This window comes from Pogona vitticeps, chromosome 8, assembly GCF_051106095.1.
Source record: "Pogona vitticeps strain Pit_001003342236 chromosome 8, PviZW2.1, whole genome shotgun sequence".
Classification (NCBI taxonomy): domain Eukaryota; kingdom Metazoa; phylum Chordata; class Lepidosauria; order Squamata; family Agamidae; genus Pogona; species Pogona vitticeps.
The window spans coordinates 3,856,738-3,884,576 of NC_135790.1; the positions used below are offsets into that span (position 1 = coordinate 3,856,738).

The 27,839-nt window shown below is 44.6% G+C and overlaps 1 protein-coding gene across 1 annotated transcript; it reads right to left on the minus strand.

The window, feature by feature from the left end:
• Nucleotides 1–979: 979 nt before the first annotated feature.
• Nucleotides 980–27,186, minus strand: LOC110072230 (disintegrin and metalloproteinase domain-containing protein 2). The gene is made up of 21 exons (XM_072979044.2): nucleotides 27,126–27,186; nucleotides 25,492–25,559; nucleotides 24,726–24,787; nucleotides 23,620–23,698; nucleotides 22,471–22,547; nucleotides 21,060–21,237; nucleotides 19,944–20,000; nucleotides 19,309–19,380; nucleotides 18,797–18,963; nucleotides 16,893–16,974; nucleotides 15,243–15,379; nucleotides 13,888–14,068; nucleotides 13,388–13,483; nucleotides 12,377–12,575; nucleotides 10,290–10,413; nucleotides 8,393–8,576; nucleotides 6,853–6,933; nucleotides 5,830–5,941; nucleotides 3,719–3,893; nucleotides 2,319–2,357; nucleotides 980–1,174 (listed from the first exon to the last, which is right to left on the minus strand). The coding sequence occupies exons 1-21, from the start codon at nucleotides 27,184–27,186 to the stop codon at nucleotides 1,168–1,170; spliced, it is 2,238 nt and encodes a 745-aa protein (XP_072835145.2). The 3' UTR covers nucleotides 980–1,167.
• Nucleotides 27,187–27,839: the final 653 nt, after the last annotated feature.

Here is a 27,839-nt window from a genome sequence, read left to right on the forward strand (position 1 = left end):
TCGGTGAGCCCTGGCTCCGTGACACCACTCACATGGACAGAGTACCCTTCTCAAAACCAGAAAGGTTTCCAAGACCATGATCTGCTTAAAACAAGGTGCACAAACACCGTACGCCTTGTTTATATTTAACAAAGTGCCTTATTTTAAACAATGCCACATGCCTCGAAGCATCTTACTGCACACCAACGCACGGTGCATTTCCTGTGTCTGCCTCGTTTACATTTCAGAAGGTGCAAAACTGGTAGCAGAGGACTGTGCTCCCTCGTAGGTTTGGAAAGGCCAATGTACCACCAAGAAACTGTTTGCGTCCTAGGACTTGGTTCCTTCAAGGACCACATTAAGTGACATTGAGATTGACAGCGGAGCCCCCCCCCCCCCCCCGGTTCATATGCTCACCTGCACAACTGACAGGCCTCCTGTTATAGAATTTAAATTCCACTTAGATGTGACTTCAATGTGGCCCCTTCACTACAGGTCTTCAGATGGCCTTTAAAGTTTAGCTTTTCACTGCTGTCTTGGTTTAAAATTACAAATAGCTTGCGCCCTTTGCAGTGGTTTTCTCTGTGCCTCCCTCTGAAATGCCACACATTCTTCTGGTGCACTCAGCCTATGCAACTGTCAGGGCCTCTCTAGACAAGACACCAATTCCGTATGTAGAAACACTCCCCACTTAACAGGAAAAAGCGGTCTGATTATTCTAACACAAGCTTGCCTCAAGCTGCCATTAATGATTCAGCTTGTCTTTGTTTTGCAGTTGGTCCTTTGGGAGACGGCGTGGCTGTGCATGCATGTTTGGTGTCTCAGCCAGGGAGCTGAAAGATCTGTGTGGCCGGAGGGACAACACTGTAAGAAGAAATGTCCCTTTGTCTTACTGTGCAAGCTGGACTTGGGCTCTAGACTCCAGCCGCTTTCGCTGACTTTCTCCTCTCCCTGCAAAACTCAGCGCAAACCCTTCCCCAGAATCTCATTCCAAACTGTGTTTTGGGACCAAGTCGATTTTATTGTAGAAATTGGAAAGGCAGTAGGCAGTATTTGCCTAAATAATTGGACAACTGAGGCAGGTTCAAATCCGTATTTATGTTGCTTGGAACTTCTGGAGGAGGGGAACAGACGCCAGCCACCTTTTGATGATCCAGCCACCGTGTCTGCAGTTCCGGCTGTCGTTGCCTATACGCTGTGAGACAGAGCAGAGAAGGGTCAGCAAAACAAGAATTTGTGCAAAAGCTACAATGTTGTGTGGCAACGACTGCAACAACCACAGCTACAACTACTTCGAAGACACACAGCCAGTCCTAGGACTTAACCTCATGGAAGAGCTAGCATGCAATGTGTGAATAGCAGTGAGTACGGACCTGGGAAATGCTCAATGATGGCCGTGCTGCACGAGGGGATTCTGGGAGTTGCAATGAAACACACACACACCACAATGCTTAGGTTTTGGTTTAAATATTTTCCCTCAAGTCAGAACCAGCACAGCTACCCAGATAGGGCTTTCAAAGCAAGGGAGATGTTGTTGTTAGCCGCCTAGAGTGGTCCTGACACGACCAGATAGGCGGGATATAATTTAAATAAATAAATAAATAAATAAATAAATAAATAAATAAATAAATAAATAAATAAATAAATAAATAAATAAATAAATAAATAAACAAACAAACAAACAAACAAACCAACAAACAAACAAATAAACAAATAAATAAATAAATAAATAAATAAATAAATAAAGAGTTGATTTAAGAGTTCCACACCCCGAGTCAGTGGGAATTCGAACCCAGGACTCCTGGGTCCTGCTCCATCACTTTATCCACTACTAGACCACACTGGCTACCCCAGTTTTGCACAGACTGGGGAACGAATAACAATGAAAGAGCTTGCCTGGTAGCTCAAAGAAGCCTTGGCAATCAAAAGTTCAGCTATAAAATTATTGAATTTTTTTAAAAAAAATTAAATAGGCATTACAGGTATCAGCAGAACATAGGCAGCTGCTGGATCAGGCTGGACCATGCCTTGTTCGGCTGAGTGTTGAACCCCAGCGTGGAAATGTCAGGAGAGGAGAAGCCTCCCAGGACTAGCCAGCTGGCGTTGGCTGCCCCAGGACAGTTTTAAAAACTGTACCAATGCACACTTTTTAAAACCGCACGAAGGCTCACGTCATGCGACACGGCTGAAGTCGCTGGGAGGCAATGTCCGTCCTTCCTGAAAGTGTGGCTGCAGGCCTGTGGCATGCAAAATGTACGTTCTGCCTACTCATCTTAGGCTCTTCCCTTTTCTCCAAAGCAAAACCGACGGAGCAGGAGGGTCAAGTGCAAGAAACCTACCTTGCCGTCTCTGACCGGGTTGCAGGTTCTGATTTAGATCTAAATGGAAGGGGGGAAATGTACATGTTTCAAAAAAACTGTGTAAAAATGAAGACATCTCAAATCATGCAATAAGGCCGAGTTCACTATTCTGGACTCAGCAGATCCTTTCCAGAACCTTTTTGCATTTCAGCAGAACGAAATCTCAGCTCTTCCGAGATTGCACCTCTTCAGGCCTGGCATGTGTGTGTGTGTGTGTGTGGGGGGGGGTGCATTTATTCCTCTGCACTACAGAGCAGGGGCTACACTGCTGATCACCGTAGCCACAAAACGTAAGCCGATTTCAGATTTGGCTTTTTGTTCTTTCAATCGTTGTGGTGATGGAGTTCAAGAGCCGAATGGTCATTTGGGGAAAAGGACAGGTGAAGGAAACCAAAAAGCTTGAGCTATCCCTCCCTGTGCAAATAAATAGATGGTCAGCAACAAAAGTCCCTCCTTTCCCACATAAAGGTATATGACATTTGAAACCAGAGAGTTACCAGAGGGGTTGAACAGGATGAAACACTGGGTTGGGTACATCTACCACTTAATACCCGTCAGATAATAGAAATAACACTATTCCTTTCTTATTAATGCATAATTGCAGGATCACTCCTGCAAAGAACTGAGAATAAACAGTAGGATCTCCTTATCCGTGGGATCAGTATCCACTGATCCACTTATCCGTGGTCTGAAAATATTACAAATATTAAAAGAAAAATCCTAGAATTATTTCTAAAGGTGAAGTTACCAGAAATGGGCATATGAGGGAGCAAGAGATCATGCTATATTAAAATAGCATCCGCTATAATCAGAGTTTTTCAGCATCCACAGGGGGGGCTTAGAACTGATCCGGGGGTCCTACTGTATCCGATTTCTGTAGTACAGACTGTGCTACAGCTGAATGGCATGGTGGAGCCTCAGGCACCTTGTTAGGGGCCAGAAAGCAGGTTGTCCTACCTGGGCAAAAAGGAATGTAGGGAGAGGTGAGCCCATGGAGGAACAGATCCCATTTGGGACCCCTTGTGGGGCCATCAAGTGCAATCTATTTCCCAACAATTACACGGCATATGCGGAGTCCTGCTCCAGCCTGACCCGAATCCGTGCCCAAGCCGGACCTCTTTGCCCTGAATGTAGGGCTCCTACTTTTCCCAGCAGATGGAAGAGTCCCTTTGAGGGGGATCGTTCCCAGCAACATGACCCTTTCTGATGCAACTGGATGCACATCTTTCTTGCATCCTGAGAAAGTGTGTTCATATAATTGTGAAAGGAAGAGGGATTTATGCTTCCTGTTTCATGGAGAGAAAAAAACACAAGAACGAGGCCATCCTTCACCCAAGAGTCAAACATCATCGTTAGGTTAACAAACCCGTCCCCCTTACCCTCTATCAGAATCATCTTCTTCCTCTTCTACTCTGACTCTGGAGAAGAAGTAGCTCAGATTTTTGATCAAGATGATGGAGCCAAGAATCAGAGGGAGGAACAGGAAGAAGCCCATCAGAAGCCAGTTTCTCACCGTGGTGGACATTTTACGTTTTTTAATTTGTACAACTGGAACTGCGGGAGGGGGGGAATAATAGAAATGAACATAGTTACACACCCCCACACTTCCAAAATGGTGTAGAGAAATTTGGGTAAAGTCACATTTTGGAGATTATAAGTCACACGTAATGTAGGTAAGGAGTTACTCCTTTCGTGTGTGAAGAGGGTTTCAAAACAGACGTAGCAAGTGAGAACATACTCATTTTATGGCTATAAAGAAAAAGACCTTCCAGTTACTTTTTCCAGTTACTTTTAAAGGGCCTTTGGAAGGCATTTTGTCGGAAATGTTCAAAGATTCTACCATTTCCCTATGCTTTCATCCTCCTCTCTACCCATCCAAAAAACATAAAGTAACAAAAAAACGAGTAAGCAACTCAGAAAGTAATACAGTACAAAGTTTTTTAACCAGGATAATGAGTGAAGATGACAAATTACTTTTTATAAAATATAACGAGTAACAGAAATAAACTGATGTTGAGAAGGAGCGGTCCCGACTCTTATATCAGCATCCAGAGAAGTGGATTGAATTCTGCCTTCAGAGAAGCATATTTTTCCACTAAGGAGTTCAAGAGTTGGTGACGGCCACCAACTTAGGCACTTTAAAAAAGGGGGACTGGACAAATGTAGGTAGGATTTTCTGTGGTAACCATGCTTCCTTGGGGACCAGAGGTCATTTTAATACACGTTGCTGAAGAGCATGAAAAGGAGAATTCTCCTGCCCTTATGACCCTTTATAGGGATTCCTACAGGCACCTAGTTGACCATAAGTGACATTTAGGTATCCTTCAGTCCTGAGAGACTAGGGTAACATGCTCTGTATGGAGGACTTGGAACAGCGTCTAGTGTGGCTGAGAAGGACAATTTGAGAGTGACCATCCCATCCACACTGAGGACAAATCCAATCTGTCCCCTGTCCAGCTCCCTGGTTTTGCTGCTTTCGGGACTGCCTCTTTGCCTCGGCCTGCTGGACAAGGGTCTCTTCAAATTGGGAGAGGCCGTGATGCAACACCTGCCTTCAGGCTGAACGCTCAGAGGTCAAGGTTTCCCATCTGTTGAGGTCCATTCCTAAGGCCTTCAGATCCCGCTTGCAGATATCCTTGTATCGCAGCTGTGGTCTCCCTCTGGGGCGATTTCCCTGCACTAATTCTCCATCCAGGAGATTTAAGGGACATAGAATGATGGATTAAATGGGTCTTTGATCTAATCCTGTAGGGCTCTTATGCTCTCAATTACATTTTTTTGGTCTCCCTGTGTCACAGAAAATATAGGATAGACTTTTTTAGAAATATGAATTCAAGGAATCTTTGATGACACTGATGCATGAAACAAACAGCGGTCATCCACCGGTATATGCTGTGATGGAAAAAAGTGGAAGTAAGCTACATAAACAAACTCCATTGTACGTCTAGGGGCTTAAATAAAGACCAAGGGCTTAAATAATGTCTAAGGGCTTAAATAAATGCCTAGGCTTTACATATGAATAAGCTAGTTTTCTGTGATATCTTATAAAATAATTGTGTCCCCCAAGATATTCTAGGTTCTGGCCTGGAAGCAACCCTTCATAATTCCATGACAACCAAACTACCTAGCAGACAATTCTTCTGCCCACATATGGTTTGGCATTCTAAGCAATAAACATCATGATCATCCCATTCCTGTGCTAACAATGCATTGTCCATCGGTCTACTGTCTATATCCTGACCCAGTTGTGACCACCACCACAAAGAGATGTGTAAATGCCGACGGCTTAGTACGAGAACTTCGTGTGTTTGGGGCCAATGGATTTCAACCTGCAAATCTCTCAGGAAAACAACCCCACTCACCTTCAAGAGACCCCCCCCCCAAGATCTTGTCCCTGTTGCTCCCCACCACTCAACAGGTGGAAGCAGAGTCACCTGGCTGTTGCTTTGGAAGCCATGGTGAAGGAAAAGTCATCTAAAGATCAACAAACCGCTTCGGAAGGTGCTGTCAACGCTTCCTCCCAGGCCTCCCTTCTCTTCGCTCATGCAGTCCGGTGGGATCCAGCCAGCGTTGCAATGACAGTTTCCTTTATTGTTGCACCGCTGCATTGTAGAGGGAGGGGGAAGGAAAGAAGCCACAGTTGTTGTTTCAACTGATACTGTCACCCATATTCCTAAAGCATTATTTAGGTGGTCTATTAGTTAATCATGCAGGCCACACACTGTGTTCCCCTCTACCCCAGCAAGCTGGGCACTCAATTTATGGATCTTGGAAGACTGAGTCCATCTTGAGCCAGCTATCTAAGCCCATTAAATCAAAGTTGGGTTGTGAGCGGAGGCTTGACTGCAGGACTGCAGTTGCGCCACAAAGCTCACCGCTACAATCTTCTGTGTAGCCTGTTCTCAACTTCCCACACATTCACTGCTTCCCCCACCATCATCTTCCAAATCACTCCAAATCGAGCAACACACCAATGAAACATCCTGGTTGCCACATTTCCAATGGAACCAGAGCACATGGGCACAGAAGATTTAAACCAAACGTTGGCAAGCTCAGTGAGAAAGGATTAACGGAGTCCTTTATTTTGTTCTAGAAAAAAAGATATTGGACTCATTTTTTAAAATATATATATATAACAGAACACAGGTGGAGGTGCCCTCCATGGGTACACAAATGCGTTCTAATACTTCCTTCCTTGTAAAGAGGAACTGAGGTATGGGACTGCAGGCTGATGTGGCCCAAATGAAGCCAGGCAAGTGCAAGACGCCTTGTGGAGGAACCAATGTGCTCTTCCAATCAGATTCCAGAACCTGAGAGAGCACTACTTTCAAGATACGGGATAAGTATGGAATCTCATTCTGGCCTGCCACCTTGGTATCAGCGCTCATCCCAGCTGCCCCTCACGCGACTCCATTTCCCAGAATTCCTGACAGGAGGGGATGACGCTAAGCTTGCCACATCAATACTCATCACACGCAATACTATTTGAAGAATTAATGTTGCTTTTACTCACGCCTTTGCTGTTGCAGTTTTTTTCTGGATCGCACGTCACTTTTATGACAGACCTATCCACACACTTCTGGTTCATGCAGATCTTGAAAAAGAGAGAGATGAACATCTCAGATAAAAATGACCAGAAAAAGAGGAAGACCAAATGCAAGATGGATTGACTCCCGAAAGGAATCCACAGGCTTGAGTCTACAAGAGTCGAGCAGGAGGGCTGAGGACAGGACATTCTGGAGAAAGCTCATTCATCAGGTAGGCATGGATCAGAAGCAACTTGATGGCACACAACAACAACAACAACAACAAAAACATTCTATGGAAATCCGAATTTCATAAAACATCAAGTCAAAGTAGGTAGAGACTGACAAAAATAAGATCTGGTCAAGCAGGTAAAGTCTCAGTAAGGTAAGCAAAGTCAATCGTTCTCTGAAGATCAGGCAAGCAAAATCAGGACCTTGGACAGCAGCAAATAAGCCCTGATGGCTGAAATCTTTTCCTATAATGGCAGCTACAGTGGGGTCTCTACTTAAGAACTTAATCCGTATTGGAAGGTGGTTCTCAAGTGGAAAAGTTCTTATGTAGAATCTGCATTTCCCATAGGAATGCATTGAAAACCATTTAATCCGTATCTGCTCTTTTCCGTCCATAGAAACTAATGGGAAGCTGCTATTCCGCCTTCTACCACTAGAGGGGGATTTTTTCTTTTTTTCCCTTAGGTCAGGGAACAGTGTTAAAAGCACTTCTGACGAAGCTAATTTTGAAGCAATGGACTGAAAACCAATTAATCCGTTCTGGCTGTTTTTTTTTTAATGTAGAGGTGTGTTCGTACATTGAAGCATTAGTTCCCATAGGAACTAATGCAAAGCGGGTTAATACGTACTCTACCACTAGGGGGAGAACTTTTTTTTTTAACCTAAGATGACCTAAGGTTAAAAAAAGAGCAGGAAAGGTTTTTTTTCCTGTTCTTATCTTGGATTTTTGTTCTCAAGTAGAAGCAAAATTTAGCAAATGGAGCTGTTCTTAAGTGGAATTGTTCTTAAGTAGGGACGTTCTTAAGTAGAGACCCCACTGTATAGGAAAATGTTGCTTCAGCAATGAGCCAAATTCCACAGAAGCCTTTGGCCAACAGACAAAACCTTTAGTGTGGCAGGTGCTGCCCTCCTGGAACTGGTGCGTGGAGGGTTCAAGGACTATTCCTGGTTTTGTAGCCTTGAACTCCTGTAATAGCAGCACTCAAAGAAAGTACAGTACTTTGAAGTCTAAGAACAGAGGCTGGGCTCTTATTTTTTGCCTAGCAAGAAGAGGAATTGGGTAACAATGGGGTTTCCCCCCCCCCCGAATGACACACTCTAAGCCTGAGCTGCATCAAAGTCCTCCCCTGTGAAGTTTAAACATCCAGAGGTCATGATACAAGAAGATGTTAAAGGCATCAGTGGAAAAGGGCAGTTCCAGGTCATTTGTACCATGTCACCAGAGGTTGACTATTCAGGCAAGGAACAGGACCGGTTGGGTGGACACGGCAACATTAAAATGGGTGCAAATCTTACCTTGTTTTTGCCACAGCCGGCTCCATCATGAACCAAGAACGGATCCTTCACACCCAGCCCCTTCATGTAGTCCAACGTGACGCACAAGCGATTCTGCACCTTCACGTAAATGATAGCCGCATTTTCAATAATGAAGGGCTGTTTGCTTGGATATTCGCACACCAGCTTGCCACATGGGAGGTCCCTGCAAAGCAGCGCCACAGAGGAAACGTCAAGGAGAAAGAGAGAGAAATAGTCAGGTGACGTTAGATGCACCTCCAAACTGAGGTGTCAAAGCAGTGTCATGTCAAGCGGCTGGCTCCTCGCTATTCTCTTGTCAAGATTTAAATATAAGCATGGGCTTTCTCAAGAAGGTTAGAAGAGGACAGACAGGAGGCAGAAAGGGGCAGAAAAAATGCCCCATCCATGTTTCACATGCCTAACATGAGCAGATAAAATGACAACACTCCTGGACCACTTGAAACTTCATGGGTGAAAGTGTGACAATGTACAGTAGGACCCCTGTAGCCACAGGGTCGGTATCAGCCATTTTGCTTATCCATGGTCTGAAAATATTAAAAATATTAAAAGAAAAAAAGCTATAAATATGTATTTCCATTATGTATTTCCAGATCTGCCCATTAGAGGGAGCCAAATACCATGCTATGTATTCTTGTTGTTGAAGAATACATAGCATGATCTCTGGCTGCCTCTAGTGGCCAGTTCTGGTAATACCCGGTGAAAATACTTTTTTCTGGATTTTTTCTTCTTTTCCCATGCTATCTAGAACATTCACTATTATTTGCCATTTTAAGCATCCACAGAGCGGCTTGGAACCAATTCCCCCACAGATCCAGGGATCTTACTGTACTGCACATACTATTTATTTATTTATTTATTTATTTTATTTTATTTCTATCCCGCCTATCTGATCATATTAGACCACTCTAGGCGGCTTACAGTAAAAACAACAATGTAATTTTAAGACTTTACAGCAGAAACGTAAATTAAAAAAATAAAAATAAAGAACAGAATAAGAAAAAAGATCGTCAAGGGTTTTCTGTTGGGAAGGCCCGCCTATACATCAATGTTTTTAGTTGTTTCTTAAAAATGCCCAGCGAGGGAGCCGCGTGAATCTCAGGGGGCAAGTTGTTCCAAAGGCGAGGAGCCACCGCCGAGAAGGCCCGGTTTCTGGTCTTTTCCTTTCGGGCCTCTCTCACATACTAGCCCACGATATCTGCCGATTTTTAAAATTTATTCTGTATATCCTGCCTTCTTCTTCAAGAGGACCCAAGGTGGCTTGAAATGACATACAGTATTCATTTTCAGGATTTTCTATGAAGCTGCCACATGTGTGATTGTTTCCATCTATAGGGTGGCATGGTATATTCTTCTGGACTGTATCCCATGATTTGATGTGTGTCTATTTTGTGCTGGCATTATTATGTGCTGTCAAGTCCTTTCCAACCTATAGTAGCTCTGACCGGGTTTTTCAAGTCTACAAGATGCTCAAGGAGTGGTTGATCATTGCTGAGCTCCAGTGAATTGCCATGGCTGAACGGGACTCCGAATTCAGGTTTCTTGGGTCTCAGTATGGCATTCTACCTTCTGTGCCACATTGGTCCCCTAGTGTATCAAAGCCCTGGGAAACCATCAATCATTTGCAAAACTCATGACTAGCACAAGAGGGGAGGAGCATGACTTTAACAACGTTATTGCAACATTTGCCTCTTGTAGCGCATAGGGATGGCATGAGAATGATCACATATCAGTGGCAGTTCTGTACGGCATTAACAAGTTGTGCCCTGGACAGTCAGCCTTAACATGTCTTGCAACACAAGCATCCACCCTTGGCTCCGTTAAAGTAATGCCTTACAGCCAGTGCAGAAAAGAGACATTTTCAAAATGTAATATTCACTTTTTATCCCAAACGTACTGCCACTGACAGTTCTGGTATCCACGCGCGGTGGAGCCACAGTGCCCCATCCTGTCTCTTTGGCTGTTGATTTCTTCATAGCACTGCAAAGATCCACTTCTTGAATCTGCAAACACAGCAGAGATCCAGAGGCATCAGAGACAGAATGCTCCAGGAGAAGTACAGTAGGATCCCCATATCTGCGTGGGATCGGTTCCAAGCCTTCTCACAGATACGGAAAAACACGGATTATAGTAAACACTATTATAATAGTGACTGCCATGCATAGCATGGTCTATGGCTCCATCTGCTGGCCAATTCATGTAGGTTTGCCATTAGAAATATGTATTCATGAGATTTTTCTTTTAATATTTTAAATATTATCAAACTGTGGATAAGTGAATCAGCAGATACTGATCCCGCGGATAAGGGGGTCCTACTGTACTGTCTTTCAGTACTAAGCATTATGCCCTGTTAAGAGGAGCAGTTTCCCATCACAACAGAAGAGGACAAATATGAAGATGATTTGCATAAAATTTGTGCACTCTGATCTGTCGGTTGGATCCAGATTTTGTCATCATTTGTGCAGATGACCTGAAATAATGAGACATCAGCTCATTGGTTTGGTTTATCTTTTCTGATAAATCTGGATATAAGCTGAAATCCTCAAATCCATTCCTTAAAACTTACGGTTTTAAGCAATGCATCCCATGTAAGTAGGGTAACCGATGAGCTGATTGCTGCCTATGACCGTCTTGTTCCTTCTAATGGCTAATGGACAAATTCAAGGCCCCCATTCTTCCAGGCTTTTGAATCTTTAAACTGAACTTGGATCAGACAGTCTTCCAAAAAGAGGACTGGCCTCAATAAAGTAGGACACGAGGCCACTCTTTTCCCTGAACCACACCCAAGCCAGAGAATCCTAGAAAAAGATACGTTAAGTAATGTATACAGCCATGTGTCATGCATCTGGTAGATTCCATCGCTGCTGGAACCTGCCACATATTTTGCAACAAGCCTTCTGCCCTCTGCATTAAGGGTTGGAACAAAGGTAAAGGCATGACTACACATTAAGGGAAATGTGAATTCATTCACATTCACTCACTGTGATGTAGCACTGGGGAATCTGGGCCTGTTTGACTTAAGGGGCCACACACAGAAGACAAGAAAAAAACATGATTGCCACTATATTGAAGCCCAGTAGGAGGCACAGTTCAAAGAAAGTGGCTGAACAAGCTGTAACAAGGCTTTCTCCTATCATTTCCTTCTCTCCTTAACGTACATGTGTGTGTGTGTTTGTGTTTAGGTCCCCAAATGAATAAGAACTGTCAACAAGCTGCTTTAACAGAACAAGACACAAGTTTTGCCAAGAGAAGTTTTGCTTGTCCTCAGCGGTAAAAAGGAAAGTCTTCTCCAGTCTTGGTTCACTTTAGCTGAGGGAGGAAGGGAGGAAGGAAGGAAGGAAGGAACTGACAATTTGCTATTCCTGAGTGTCTGCTGGCACAGCAGCTTTTCTGTGGCTTTGCTGCACCATCTCAAGCGACACAAGTCTGAACCAATTCAATTTAATTGAACTGTTGTAGAATTGGAAGCCCCAGTAATGATGGGGAAAAACTATGAATTTGTGGGGAGCAAACTCTAGGCTGATCTATATTTCCCTTTGTATCATGTGCTTGGCACAGGGAAAAAATGCAGATCAAACCCCTCCAAATCCATACTAATATCCCGCATTTTTAAAAGGGAGAAGAGACAGGATCCTTCCCCCACCCCTCCAAGGATGCTGATCTCCCTGTGGTCCTGACCTCCCCCAGATCTACCAGCCTCTGGTTCCTCCTACTCAAAGCATTGCTCCATGCAAACGTCAGCCCGAGAGTCTGCCTAGTGGCCCCTTTCAACCCCATTTTGAGGAGCAACAGCAGAGAAAGTACCCTTTGTGAGTGCAACAGGATGCACAGGCACTTGGCAAAAGAGAGAAGATCAAGGAAAACAGAAGAGGACAGGATCTTTCCTCCTGGGGAGGAAAGATGCTGCAAGGAAGGAGCAGCATGAGAAAGACGGGGGGTGGGTGGGTCAGCAGGTGGACCGGTTACCTTTTCCAAACGTTTTTCGGCACCACAGATCTGGGCTTTGACATATTCCTTTCATGCAAACTCCAGTTTCCCCTTCACACAGCTGCCCATCTTGGACATAGAAATCCTCCGTGCACACTGGCGAGGTACCATTGCAATACTCCACCAGATCACAGTACTCATCAGGACTCTCTCGACATAAGGTGCCCTTAGGCTTCAACTGGCAGACAGAAGGGAAAATGAGACTATCGCCAACCGGCCCATTCTTAAGATAATACATCCATTCATGTCTTTCAGTGTGCGGCTCGCTGGAGCTTCCTTGTGTCATATTCTTTTGCTGACCTTGTAAGGTGGTGGAGGAAGACCACCTATGCAAGCAGGGCTGCCTCTATATGGAGATCTATGGGTGCGACTATACAGCAGGAAAAATGCAACGCTCTGCTGTGAAGCCACACCTGAACACTAGGTTTCCTCTGCTGAATTCATTTTTGTGGCTCACAAAGGTATCAAAAGAGGGAGCAGAGGAAATCGGCAACCATTCCTCATTTGCAGCTTCTTAAGGTGTCTCCACTGCAGCCATCCAGATTTGCAAGAAGCATAGGGCTTCCCTTCACAAGCTGCAAACAAGAGCTGCCTGCCAATTTCCTCCTCTCTGACATTTCCTCCTCATTCATTTCCCCTCCTCTTTGGTCTCCCCTTGGTGTACCACACTGCATCATACAGTCAACAGAAATTAATGTGATTTGGACCATCCCAAACCTGCAGAATTCCCTACATTATTTGTTCACGCAGTTGCATCCTAAGAAAGATCATGGGTGCTAGGATAAATGCATCTGGAACTTTAGGGTAGTTTCCCTCACTTTCTAAGGATCAGATTTGAGTTTTCAGCATGGGACAAGTCTGTATCACTGGAATCAGGACACTGATATATACAGCCTAGAAAGGAAATCAACTCTTGGGAAGCATGGCCTCTAGAACCCCTCCCGTCTCAGGGGAGCAGGGGGGAGGATTTAACCGAACAGTTACACTCACTCTGCAAGTCCTCGGCCAGCAACATTCTCCTTGGGCACATTCTTTTCCTTTTTTCAATGTACAATCAGGTTCACAACAAGGACTGCTTTCACATTGCTAGAAGGAGGGAGGGAAACAAGGCATATGGATCACAGGGAGTGAGAACGCATCATCAAGCAGTTTATACCACCCTGGGGTCGGGATGTTTCAGAAGCCGGGATGTTGGCTCCACACCCTGGCATGGAAGACTCTCTAGCTCCCTCTTCAGGTATTATTTTTAATTACTTCTCAAGCTCCTGTTGTTAACTTCCTTCTTGTTCTCCATTATTATTATTATTATTATTATTATTATTATTATTATTATTATTATTATTATTATTATTATTATTATTATTATTATTATTATTATTGTTATTGTTATTGTTATTGTTGTTGTTGTTGTTGTTGTTGTTGTTGTTGTTGTTGTTGTTGTTGTTGTTTTCTTAATTTCTTTTTTAAAATTTGCATTTCCACTAACAAACCTGCGCCGTGCCGCAGTCACATTGCTCTCCTTCCTCCACCACTCGATTGCCGCAGAAGGGCGCTTTGTAGGCCATGTCGACACGAGGTCTGTTCAGGAGGCACTGGGCTGAACCGAACCCTAGAAAATCCCGGAAGTCTCTTATGCTGCAGCTGCTGAACGCCTTGACGCCGCTGGCCTGTCTGGAGGGCAAAAGGCAGGTGAGAAAGGTCTCCCGTCACGCAGAAAACCAAGACAGGGGAGAACTACATTCAAGAAGTGGAATGACCACACAGAGGCCCCCTGTCATGTTTTTAAAGTTTCTTATGGACGGAGGGAAGCCTTTCCACAGGGACCTGCCCGCTGGGAAGCTTCCGAAGGTCTACCGCTGGGTTTCACACAAAGCGGGCCCTTGGGGGGCATCTTCCTGATCTGCGTGTGGGATGAAACCTGGCACTTTCCAAGGTCCCAAAACTATGTTTCCACCGTAGTACCCTCATCTCGGAATAGGGCTCAGATAAAGAAATGTTGCTTTACAAGGAAGAAGAAACACCAGCAGGATTTCTATAGCCAGGGATAATGGGGCATATCTCCAGCTCTAAGCACTGCTTGGCTCCTCATGGACAAAGAGGTGGCGAGCCTCAGGGCTCTCTTTCAAAACATCTGCCGCAGCAGGACCATCATAATCAGTGCCTGCAGTTTCACTTAACCGCTGACTGAAAATATTAAATTTAAAAAACCAGTAATACGCATTTCCAAAATGTATTACCGGAACTGGCCACTAGATGGAACCGGAGACAGTGCAATATATATAGTATTTGTGATTTTTCTGAATCTGCGAGGGGGGTTTGAAACCAACCCCTGTGGATAACACGGTATGACTTTCTAATAAAGAGGCTATGCATGGACACAGGATAGGATAATGCAGAATGCCTTTGTTCTGTAACTTCTTCCCCCTCGCAGCCCCTCACAGGATGTCTGAAGGCCAGACAACCCTATTTTTGGTGATAGAGGACAAAGAGCCTTCGCTGTGTTTGGGTCCCCTCGTACTGGGTGCATTTGCTCCCTCTTCTCTTGACAAGGATGGATGGTAGTCCCTTGCTTCTAATGGAAATAAGAAAGGGGACCATGGCTGCCCCAACTTGGAACGCTTGGGAGTTCCTGTGGTTGATGACATACATGGGCAGATGGAAAGACGGATAAGAGCATCACGGAGGAGTCTCTTTATCTACTGGCAAGGGATGGACCACAACATATGGCTTTGCTTAAGTAACACAACAGAAGTTTGGCAAGACAGAGAGACGGATGAACTCGTAATATACTTCAAGCATCGTGTTAATGGGACAGAAAACCACAGACGTGGGTGCAGGTCCTTACATGGCTTTGGTATCCATCAGGCAGGTGGCCCCTGGGCATAAGCAGTGACGGCCGTCGTCGAAGAACAGTCCCAGGCTGAACCCCAGCAGCTGCGCCACGATCACCGAGAACGTCTCCAGGGTCATCCCCCGTTGATACTAAACAAGAACACAGATCCATTAACAGCTCACCACCATATTGTTTTTAATTGTGTGCCACCCAGAGACCTTTGGGTAGAGTGGGCAGCATATAAGTTGAATAAATGAATAAATAAATAATGCCAAATGAGAACTTAAGAAAAGGTTTCAGCTCTGCTGCTCTCAGTTTGAACAGGGAGAAACGTTTTTTCAATCTCGCGATGTATATGAACCAGCTCATCTGCAGAGGGTGATCTTTGCACCTTTATATATCATAAGACAAAGGTCTGGATAATTTTCTTGCAACTTTTCCATACCGATTGGCTAACCTTTTTTTTTTCTTATAATGGCTTAGATATTAGGGTTTCCCTCACCCTCAACATTCATGTCCCATTCTGCCCATCTACGCTTCAAAGTACTTGCCAGCCACCGATGAGATCTCAATGACCTGTAACCACCACTGTTAAGATCTATACTTATCATTTCCACATCATGACTATCATCATCATCACCATCACCATCACCACCATCATCATCATCATCATCATCATCATCATCATCATCATCATCATCTTAGAACTAGAAGGGACCCCTTTGGATCATTGAGTCCATCATTTGTTAATGGGGAACTGAACTCCCAATCAGAGACCTAAACTTCTGAGGTATCCAGCCGTTCTAATAACTGCTCTTAATATCAACTCAGTGCTGGTATCTTTTGAATTTCTGTTGCATTTCACATGTACATGGCCATGGTCATGTGCACATGTGCATGCAAACATCATGTAGGTATAACTAGCTGTCCTGCGGGGCTACACTGCATCCCTCTGAAGATGTAGGCTATGACCTTTGAAAGCGTACACCAAGCAGAACTTGAAAGGGTTTAAAGTGCTATAGGATCTGTCCTTCTTTGTTGTCTTCCTATCATCAACCTCATCATCACAGACTATCTCAATAAGCAAGGGTGAGAACCTCAGGATGTGGTTAAGCCACTGAGAGTTGATCCTGACCAGTCTTGGGAAGGAACCGTTTGTGACTGTACCTTGGCATGCAAAGATGGCGATCTGGTGCCATCAAACATGCCATCCCATACTGCCCACCCCACCTCACTATCCTAGTGTTTACATTCTTCCCAATAACAACAACATGACTAGACCTTGGAAAACAAGGTTACGCAGCCTTGGCTGTGTAATCCTGCACCTGCTCCATGCACCCTTTAGCCCACTGACCTCAGTAGACCAAGGTGTACCTAAAGGAGGCAGAAGATGGAAGCCATAAAGGGGAGAGGCGGTTTCTATGGGCCAATCTAGAAATGGCATTCACTTCAGATCTTCTCCCTCCAATCACTGGATCGCAAAGATATCTAACAAACACCTCTCGGGAAATGCAAAAGGAAACACCAGGGAAGTTATCCGCTTCTACCCTGCATTCACCCTAAGCTTTCAGGAATTGCAACAGAACCCAATAAGCAACGGGTTTTGTTGCTGTTCAGTTAGACACCATTCAGCAAAGACTATGTGTTCAGCAACGACCTTACCACAGCAATCCCTCTGGAAGCCGGTTTCAAACACATCCTTTTTGAAAATGTTCCCCCTACAGAAGCAGCCTTGGTCCTATAGCTGGGGAAAGAGATGGGGAGAGGCCTTGAATTACATGTGGTGCCTTTCCAAATTTACAGCGGCTGCATTCTAACTAGTACTTCTGTAATTCACCTTTTTTTTTTTTTTTTGCTCTAGCATGAGATATACCATTTCCCCGAAAATAAGACCGAACCTGAAAATAAGCCCTAGTATGATTTTTCAGGAGGCTCGTAATAGAAGCTTTACCCCAAAAATAAGCCCCAGTCAAGTGAAACCCTGCCCTCCACCCTTGTGCAGCAACCAGAAGAAGATGACATGACTGTCTTTCAATAAATGTTGATGGTTGTCCATGAAAACTATAGAACACCCCCTGAAAATAAGCCCTAATGTGTTTTTTGGAGCAAAAATTAATATAGGACCCTGTCTTATTTTTGGGATAACATGGTACTTTTTCCCTTGGAATGCCCATTAGCTTTTTTTTTTCCTAACTGCAATCTTCAGCCATCAAAATGTGTGTTTTTTTGTTCTTTTTTCAAAGACACAATCCATCTTTCTTATTGTCCTAGCATCTCCAATTAAAAGCGTTCCATGCTAAGTCCTTTCTCTGGCTGAGATGCTGCAGAAATGATGCCAGCTAGCAGCATATCTGTGAAGGTTTTCAGTCATCCAGGTGAGTCCAGCTGAAGAAGCTACTTGGAGGAGTAGCGAAACGTTTCAATCTAATAAGGAAGAACTCCAGTTGCCATAACTCAATGTCCAGATGCCAGCTAGTGTCAACATGACCATGCTTGAGATCATGGCAGGCAACCTTCAGCTTCCATGTGCCCCGTCCTCAAATTTTGAGGTCTGCACAACCCTTTCAACATCACGAAATTGCCAGACAGGAAGCATGCACCTTGTTTATAACACAACTGGACTGCTTCCAGTCTCCTGAAAGCAGCAAATTTTAAAACAAGCTGGTTGTTGTAGGTTTTTCGGGCTGTTTGGCCGTGTTCTGAAGGTTGTTCTTCCTAACGTTTCACCAGTCTCTGTGGCCGGCAACAGAACATGGCCAAAATAGACTGGAAAGCCTACAAGACCATTGGATCCCGGGCGTGAAAGCCTTTGAGAATACATTAAAACAAGTGTTGTGTTCCCTGTGTAGCTTTGTTCTTACAAGGGAACACAAGCTTCTTGTTATTGTTATTGCCATTGTGATACTGTCAAAATTTGGCAGTGCGGTGAGGGTGAGGATCTGCAAAGCAAACTCCAGTAAGGTAAGAAATAGTAAGAGCAGACCTTTGGTCTAAATGGGCAGGGAATAAATCTAATAAATAAAATAAATCTGATCTTCAGACCCAGGAAAGTTGCTATGTGGACTTATAGTTGACATATGATCTCATTTGATCCCAGGCTAAGCTGATGCTAAGGCTAACATCTAAAGATAACTTGATGCTGGCTTGTCTCACACCCATCAACCTCTTGTCCAACCGTCATGTTCCCTGCACTCGCACAAGAATCATAGAACCATAGATGTGGAAAGGGTCTAGAAAGGCACTAAACCCAACTCTCTGATTAATGCAGTGATCCAAATCAAAAGAGATCTGACAGAGGGTGCTCCAATTTTCTCTTGAATGCCTCTAGGTCATCAACTCTTGAGGTTAATGGTTCTATTGTCATACCGCTCTAACAGTTGTCATATTGCTCCAATAGGCTCGCTGCCATAACTCAAGTGTCCTTATTCATTCTCTGAATCGTTCCAATTGAATGTGCAATGTTTTCTATATCTTGCCTGGACCTCTACTAAGAGGTGTTTCCCTATAATTAGGACAATACTGGAGGCTCCCTTCTTTAAACAACAGGAAAAAAGTGCATCACTTACACAAATAAGAAGGCCATGTCATGGGGTCGTAGAGTGAGGTGGACCTGCTTCCACTTCACAAACATTTCTAGCAACTGATCAAGCGGTCTCAGGGTGGAGAACTCATCTTTGTCTGTCCAAAACTCCAAAGAAGACAATACAATCCTTATGTTAAGTTTGTAGAACATCTGAAAGCAGAAGCAGAGAAGGCTTAGAGAGGATTGGCCATAGAAGTGAACAGAAGAAAAGGAGGCAGCCAGCAGGCCAAGAAGGGCCCGGATCCCAAGGGAGCAGCAACGCTGGGGCGAACGGACTCGTGGCCTCGCTCGAGACAAGGCAGCTGCAGATGTCTAGATAACTCTGCAAGACCAAAACCAGCAGGTTGCATTACCAATGAACTGCTGCTTTTTGCAGGGTCAGGGGCTCTTTCAAGATGCCGTGAGATCTCTGGCATGGAGAAGGGAAAAGTTAGCTTTGGACCCTAAAACTCAAACGATGACTATTTATCCCCAGATAAAAAGACAGCGACTTACGGCATTGATATAGCTGAACAGCTGGAAGATTTTCCCCATCACATTCTCTTCATTTGAACCCATGTAATCATACTGGAAAAGAACAACGCGTCCTTGTGAGCAGTAACAACTTATGACCATATTCCCACGCATTGTCTGTTTCAGATGTTTAAGAGGTTTTTGTTTGTTTTTAAAAAAACTATGTTGCACACTTAAAGATGGAAAGTGGGACTCTGAAGGGATAATAGGTTTTCCAAAAACATCATGGTCATTTTTCTTTGGGGGTTCATATCGGTAAGTGGTTCAGAAACTTTGGAGACCAGTAAAAAAGGTGTTACTCAAAAAAATGAGAAATGCCAACCCTTATTATTGTGAGGAAAACAGCCTATAAATAAAGCAAGCGAATAAAATAATACATTAATAAATTAAATTTAGTTGTGGAATAGACTGCCCTCCCATACATACACCTTTCAGGTAAGGAAACCTAGATTATACACTGATTTGGTTAGGCAAATAATAGTAGCTATACAGAAGAAATGGGGTTCTGAAGCCGCGTATCAGGCATAAGAACCCTTCCCAATGACATCTAAATTCCAAAGTGTTCCAGAACAACCTTTTGATTCGGAAAGCCAAGAGAAAATATAATATGCACTTACCAGGGACTTGGCCACAATGACATGCATTTCCACGTATCTCACAGTGCTGAAGTTAACCTGTTTTAATACGAGGGAAAAAACAAGTATAAGACCTTACTGATGCTTTCTTATCATGCACATGCTATAATGAAAAATCACCAGTGGAACTAACGTTTCTGCTGAATGTAGGAGAGCCTCTTTGATTTACTCAGTCTGGATTTTACTGGATTTCCACCAAAGCTTGAAGAGGTGAAGTGTTACTTTTAGGAGGATGGAAACGGGAAGTCCCTATAGCTCAGTGGTATAATATAAGTTCAGTTTTTGGGATCTCTGATTATAGACAGCTCAGGAACGGGCTTCGTTTTGATTCTGAACAAAATCTATTGAATTCATACCTCTTGGAAGTAAATATTCACCTAAACTGCAACACACAAACTGTAGATTGGGGAGGGGAGCAAAGCAGGCTGCTTATATACCACCCTGTTGTGCTTACAATTGCAATTTAATTATGCAGGCTACACATTGTGCCTTCCCCCAACAACCTGGGGACTCAGTTTACCAACCTTGGAAGGATGAGAGGCTGAATGAACCTCGAGCCAGCTACTTGGGATCGATCCCAGGTGGGGAGCAGAGTTTCAGCTGCAGTATTGCAGTTTAACCACTGCGCCATGAGGCTCCTTCTTAAACTTGAAATCTGATTCATGTACAGAAATGAACATGTTTATGATACATGGGGATAGTTGGCTGCCTTTCCAGTGCACAAAAAAAAGTTGGCAAAAAAACCCCAGTGCTTTTATTTTTTGGATTCTGCCCTTAAGGCAGCGATTCTGTACTTAGGCGTGTGAAAATAACTATTGCTGAACATTACTCTTGATAAAACAAGCCTTGCCTGGCAACTATGAGCCTCTGTCCCACCTGCATGTGCATAAATAGCCACATCACAAAAGCACCTGTAGCCAACCATTTACATTTCTTTTCATATCAGACACAAATTGCAATAGAAAAGGCTAGCTTTAGGAACTTCCTCAGTGGAGGGAAATACTTCCCGGGCATGCAAACGACTCTTTAGGTCCTTCATTCTTTTTGCACATTAAAAAAACAAAACAAAATATGTATCTTCTAAAGATTAGGACTCACGGGTGTAGCTGGGTTTGCTCTCTGGATCATTCCCGGACTCCATTTAATGGAATAATTCTCTTTAGAAACTTGGAGGTCTGTGTTGTTGTATTCTATCTGATAAACAAGATGCTGGAATCCAGAAGCAGACTCCACGGGCTCAATTCCATAGCTGATGTTCTCAATCTGTAACAGACCACTGCCAACAGGCAGGTGAGCAGCAGGGAGGAAAGAGAGGAGTTTATTGGTGCCAAGCATGACTTAGGTAATTCCATCGCTGACCCCCTATTCGGATGCAGTGCTTCAGCGCAGTCGTTCTAGGGTGTGATTAGTTAAGTCACAGAGCTAAATATCCCTTGTGTCAGCCTTCCCTGATCTGGTATGCCTCAGATGTGTTGAGCTATAGATGCCCCACGGACTGACTGGTTGAGACTGATGGGAACCGTAGTACATAAGGTTTGGGTGGCCATAACTTGAGAAGTTTGTTTTACGTAAAGCATGTAATTTAGCAACAGCGGACTATAAAAGAAACCTTTCCTTGTCACTCGATCGGAGGTTGGAAGTACGACTTTTGGAAGTACAAATCCCAGAATCCCCAGTTGGCATGGGCCCATGCAGGCTGGCGAGATTAGGAGATGTATCCCCCAAATAGCATCGCCAAGCCCCACATCTGATGGAAGCTGTCCCCTGACGCAGCTGCACCTGGCAGAAGAGCCAAGCACCACTTCCTGTGCTAAACAGCTGCTATGATGCTACAGTATTGAACTCAAGCCTCCATCACTCTTCATCTGATGCAGGACTAGGAGAACCCATGGTCCTCCAGACATGGTTGGGCTGCAAGTCCCAGCAGCCTTCAGCTAACAACGAGGAACAGAAGGATTTGCAAGCCGATGAGATCTGGAATTTGACACCCCCTCTATTTGATCCAAAGTGCATTTTACCCCAGAAACAACAGGGATTTGCTGAAACACATGTCATTTAGAGATGGGGAGACAGAGAGACTCGACACATCCAGAGAGAAAAAGAGGGAAGGAAAGGCTTATATAGTAAATGTTCCGTAAAACACCAGCATTGTGAATGTGGCTTTGTGGCTCTCTGGAGGGAGGGTTGCGCACAGAGTCACCCGCATCGCCTGCAAAGCGCCCGTGTGCCACCTGATGGAAGGACTGAGAAATCACTCTTGTATAGGTTTATCTCTTGAAAATCCTTCGCCATAAGTTAGAAACTGACTTGACAGCAGGGGTTTCCAAACAGAAGACAGGTTTTTAGGAAAGAGGGAAAGGGGCACCAGATAGAAGTCTCTTCTGTGCCGTAGCATCGAAGTCTGACGAGACAGTGGCTCGGTTGGAGCGGATCCGTGATTCTGCCTTCCTCAAGACGCGGGTGTGGTGATTTGAGACGGATAATTCGACAGCCACAGGGAAGGCCTTACCTGAGCCCAGAGCAGGCACTGAGCATCACGAGGGAATCTGCGTAACCGTCTGCGTAGCCTTGATAGTAGCAATCCCTCTACAGGGAATAATGAGAGCTATTTGTGAACAAGCAGGAGGGAATTTAGGAACTTGGAAGAGAAAAGAGAGAAGGACGTGGCGACAGCTAGAATGGAAAAGCAAGGATCTCTCTTCCAAACATGCATCCAAATGCAAGAGAGCCAATCCTACATCACTCAAACCACCTCCACCGTCAGATGGACTGGCTCTTAGGAACAGACCCTCATGTTTCTGGTAATAATACCAGATTATTCCCTTGTGTGTGGTTTTATGCAGGAAGGAATGGGGCAAACCGTTCTCTTTCATGGTCTTTGTAGATCACACAACTGGGGAGGAACCACAGTTGCAGGTAAGCATCCTTATCAGGCAAAATCCAAAGAAACCAAACCAAACCATGGTGGCACCTTAAAGACTATTACCGTGTTTCCTTGCAAAATAAGACAGGGTCTTATATTAATATTTGCTCTAAAAACACATTAGGGCTTATTTTCAGGGGATGTTTTATTTTATTCATGTATAACCATCTACATTAATTCAAATACAGTCATGTCATCTTCTTCTGGTTGCTGCACAAGGATGGAGTGCAGGGTTTCACTTAACTAAGGCTTATTTTTGGGGTAGGGCTTATATGATGAGCATCCTGAAAAATCCTACTAGGGCTTATTTTCAGGCTAGGTCTTATTTTCGGGGAAACAGGGTATGTTTTAATGTGAGCCTTCATGGACACATCCACTTCAGCACACATATGGAAACAGAACGAAATGTTGCATGAAATATCCGTTTCACAAATAGAAGATTCTAAATATTCCTCCAAAATTACAGGTAAGCAACCTGTCATTCTTCCTTGCTTAAGTACAAATTCCAATCTCCCCCAGCTATTCTGAAGGATTCTGGGATTTGTAGTCCAAACAACAACATTTTGAAGCTTGAGTGGTTAACCCTTTAATGACGCACCTTCAGGCAGATTGACCAGTTGATCAAAGTTCGTACAAGGAATCAGTTATTATTGTTCTAATTTGCTCGCTGCTCTAATGTAGCTAAAGAGCAACCAAGCGCAAAGCCTCTAGCTTCTTTTTCCTAAGGAATCTTACCTTAATAGAAGGGGCTAAAGACACCACGGATCCTGCACGGCTGTATGTATAAACTCTGAAATCATTGGTTAAAAAGGCTCTACAAAAAAATAAAAATACAAAAAAAAACACATGTGCACAGATGACCTCTCCAAATCCTCCACATAGTTTTCAGTTTTCCAGGACCTAATCTGGATCAGGACCACAGGCTAGTTATTCCCAATGACACTCACCTATCAGAAAGTCCTAGTTTGTTAAGAGTAAAACCACACATTGGAAGGAAATACAGAGAGCAGAAGGGATACTGGTGGCGGGGGGGGGGGAGGTAAGAAAAACAGAATTAACCTCAACTCCCCCTATATTATGGCCCTAATCTAGATTAGGGTGGTTTTTTTTTCCTTCTGAAGAGATAAAAGAAGAAAGCAGCCACTCTTTGACAGGTGTTTAAATCCCTAATAGTAGCTTAATAGATGTCTATGTTGGCTTGGGCATGTCATGAGAATGGCTGATGGTTGAATTCCAAAAGATCTCCTGGATGGAGAATGAGTGCAGGGAAATTGCCCCAGAGGGAGACCACAGCTGCGGTACAAGGAGATCTGCAAGTGGGATCTGAAGGCCTTAGGAATGGACCTCAGGAGATGGGAAACCTTGACCTCTGAGCATTCAGTCTGGAGGCAGGCGGTGCATCACGGCCCCTCCCAATTTGAAGAGACCCTTGTCCAGCAGGCTGAGGCAAAGAGGCAGTCCCAGAAGCAGCAAAATCAAGGAGCTGGACAGGGGACGGATTGTATTTGTCCTCATTGTGGAAGGGATTGTCAATCTCGAATTGGTCTCCTCAGCCACACTAGATGGTGTTCCAAGTCCTCCACACAGAGCACGTTACCATCGACTCTCGAGACTGAAGGATGCCTACGTGAATAGCAGCTTGGAGATGCAAATCACTTTGCCCACACTATAGGGACCAGATCATGAGCATACTTCTGACTCTAAATCACCCCATGAAATCCATAGGTTAACCCTGGATTAGCCACAGTCCCTCAGTTTAACCTCCCCCTTCATAAATGCAAATATATATATAGAAGAAGATCAGGGACTGGGGTGCAATTCTAATTATTTTGTCTACTCACTGTTGTCTCAGGTGAATTGTATAGAGCTTCCCACCCATGTGGATATCAAAGCTTATCCTTTCCTGCAACAATCAAAGGTTTTGACGCATTCGTAACCATTTCGTTTAAAGAGTACAGTCCTGCCCACTCAAATCGACCCAAATTCAAATGCTTAAACAGCTTAAGAGCTTCCCAGGTGAAGGTGCTCCTCTCTGTACTTAAATCTGCTTTTCCCTTTAGATCTACCAGGTGGAAGGAAAAACAAACACACCCTCGGCAATCAGACACTAGGCAGAGATACGGAAAGAGGGTTTGCCTCGTCGTAGCGTAAATGCCCCGTCTTTGAAAGCTTGGGTGGCACCACCAACTTCAGCTCCAGATTAATACCCAAGATGCTATGTTTTTAATATAATATGGGGCAAAGCTGGGCACCACAGAAACCTTCACTGGATTCTCCCCCCTACTAACCCATTTATGGCCCCTGAAGCATCTAGACCAGGATTTCAGCCAGGTCAGATACCTAAAAGACCTCTTGCCTAAGTTAACAGGTTGATTCCCCCAGGTGGCCCACTTTCTGCTCATTGAGTTCAACAGGTTTGGTCCAAATGCAATCAAAACCGGAACCAACCCGGGGGCCAGAATCCTATTAGAGTGCTTTTGCCATTTTGGACATTTACATGGCAAATCAGCCATAGAATTCTGGCCTTATTTATCAACTTGTTTGATATAAACGTCCATGTAGGGAAAAAAGATGCTTGAATAAAGTAAACACAAACATAGTATGTACCTTATTTCCAGTGGCATATGATGGGATCCTCTCAGGAACAGTCACTTCCAAAAACGTCCGCTGAGATCCTGAATGGGGGGGGGATAACGCCCATCATCATGTATGTATTCATTGATGGTTACCGAAAAGGTATACTTTTCTGTGTGCAGCATCAATTCCTAGGATGCTTTGCCCTTAAAATTTCTACAATACTCTGGACCTCTTGGAGAAGTTGATGGCATTTCAGCTGTCCTCAAATGAGGCCTCAGATGTATTATCCATGCTGCCTCAGGATACTGGGACTTGTAGTCCCAAACACTTGGAACTCACCAGGGTTTGGAAGGCTCGTTAAGGGCCATAAAACCATTGCACTATTAAATACCATGCAAAATCTAAACAAACAAACAAACAAAAATAAGACAAAAGCAGGTGGCATTTTGAAGACTAACCATTATATTTGAACGTGAGCATTCATGAACACATCCACTTTGTCAGACATATGGGGACAGCATGAAATCTTAAATGAATTATCAGTTTCATAAGTAGAACATTCTAAATATTCATTGGCTCATTTACATGCAGTAGTTGGTTTATGTTGTTTTAGGGTTCTGTTGTAAACATTCCTCCAGGAGACAGAAAACAGACACGAGAACTGGGCAATGATGAGGGAGAAGAAAGAAGAAAGAGGATGGGTGAGGTGGTGGGGAAATCCTCTGCTGTATTTTCACGTTTATGTTCATGTTTCACACACTGTACATTCTTTTCCCCCCCTCTTGAGTTTTAAGTCAATCCCCAGTCTTCAACCCCTCCACACACACCCCCCTCCTCTCCCCCCCCTCATTTTTGCCCAGGCTTGGTGTCTGTTTTCTGTCTCCTGGAGGAACTTTTGCAACAGAACCCCAAAACAACCTAAGTCAATTACTGCATGTGAATCTACCATACACCAATGAATATTTAGCATGTTCTGTCTATGAAACTGAAGACAGGAGGGCCTGGTGAGCTCTGGTCCATGGGGGTCATGAAGAGTCCGACACGACTTAACAACAACATCTATGAAACGGATGTTTCATTCAACATTTCATTCTGTTTTCCGTATGTCTGACAAAGTGGACTCGGTCCATGAAAGCTCACATTCAAATGGAACAGTCTTTAAGGTGCCACATATCTCTGTTTTGTCTTTTTCCTTTGGATTTCCCCCTCTATATGCTTGCACAGAGTAATCAGTGTGTCTCTTCCAAAACTGTAGCAGAATTATGGCTTTTCTAGAGGGCAGGTAGGGCCAGCTGATGGCCAGAAGCCAGGTCCAACCCTCAAGCCACTGAATTTGGCCCTCAAGAATCTGAATCCATTTACAGCAGATGGGAACCGGCAGGGGCCCCATTCCGTGTCGAAGTGTAACGCCCCTCTTCCATGACCAGCTCCCCCAGCGATCCTCTGAATGCGAAAGGCGCTTCCCAGTGGGAAAGGGGATGATGGAGAAGGGGGTGAATTCTAACCCAAGCAGGCTTGAGCCGCGGCACCTCTTTGCGCTGGGCGCCCCAGCTAAAAGCGCATCTCCAAACCCTCCCCTACCCGGCGGGGCGCGGACTCTCAGGATCGCCTGCCCGCCTGCCTGCCCGCCCGCCCGGAGCTCCTCCTGCCCCGCGTCCGCTCACCCAGCGCGGACACCAGGCCAGCGAGGAGGAGAGCCGCCGCCGCCAGCGGCCCCGGAGCCATGGCGGGCGCCCGGCAGAGACGGCGCGCGTCCGGCGACCGACCGGTAACGGGCGCAGGGGGAGAAGAACCGCGCGCGTCGCCGGCCGAGATGCGCGTCCTCGTAGCCACCAACTGCGGCGATCCGAGCCTGGCGGGGAGGAGATCCTTTCTATTTAAGGCGGTGGGAATCAATCACCCAGAAAGTACTGGATCACACGGGAAGGAAACAGGTCAGATCAAATCATTTCAGATCAAATCATTTTTTCCCCCAGGCTTTCTTTCTGCTGGATCAGCTCCCTTTCCAACAATTCGCAGGGACCCTCCATGCGCCAACATCCTTCATCCCCATCACTAAAAATGTAAGACAGCCTTTCGGGGCGGAAGGGAATCTGTAAACCGCCGGGCGCTGCGTGCCAGGTAGAAGCCTCCGCGTCCATAAGGAGTTCTGTCTGCCTTCTGGAGATCCAGAAAAAGCTGAAACTTCAAGGACTTTAAAGTCCACGTATTTTCCCCAACACTTTGAAATCTTTAGCAGATCTAACCGGTTTAAAACCATTTGTAAACAAATAAACACGGAGAACGGCGTGTTTTCAGTAGCGCAAGGGAAGAAGGCAAGAAGCCAAATCCTTTTGCTTAAATCTTGGCTTGTAAATCACTCTTGGACGTGTAAAACA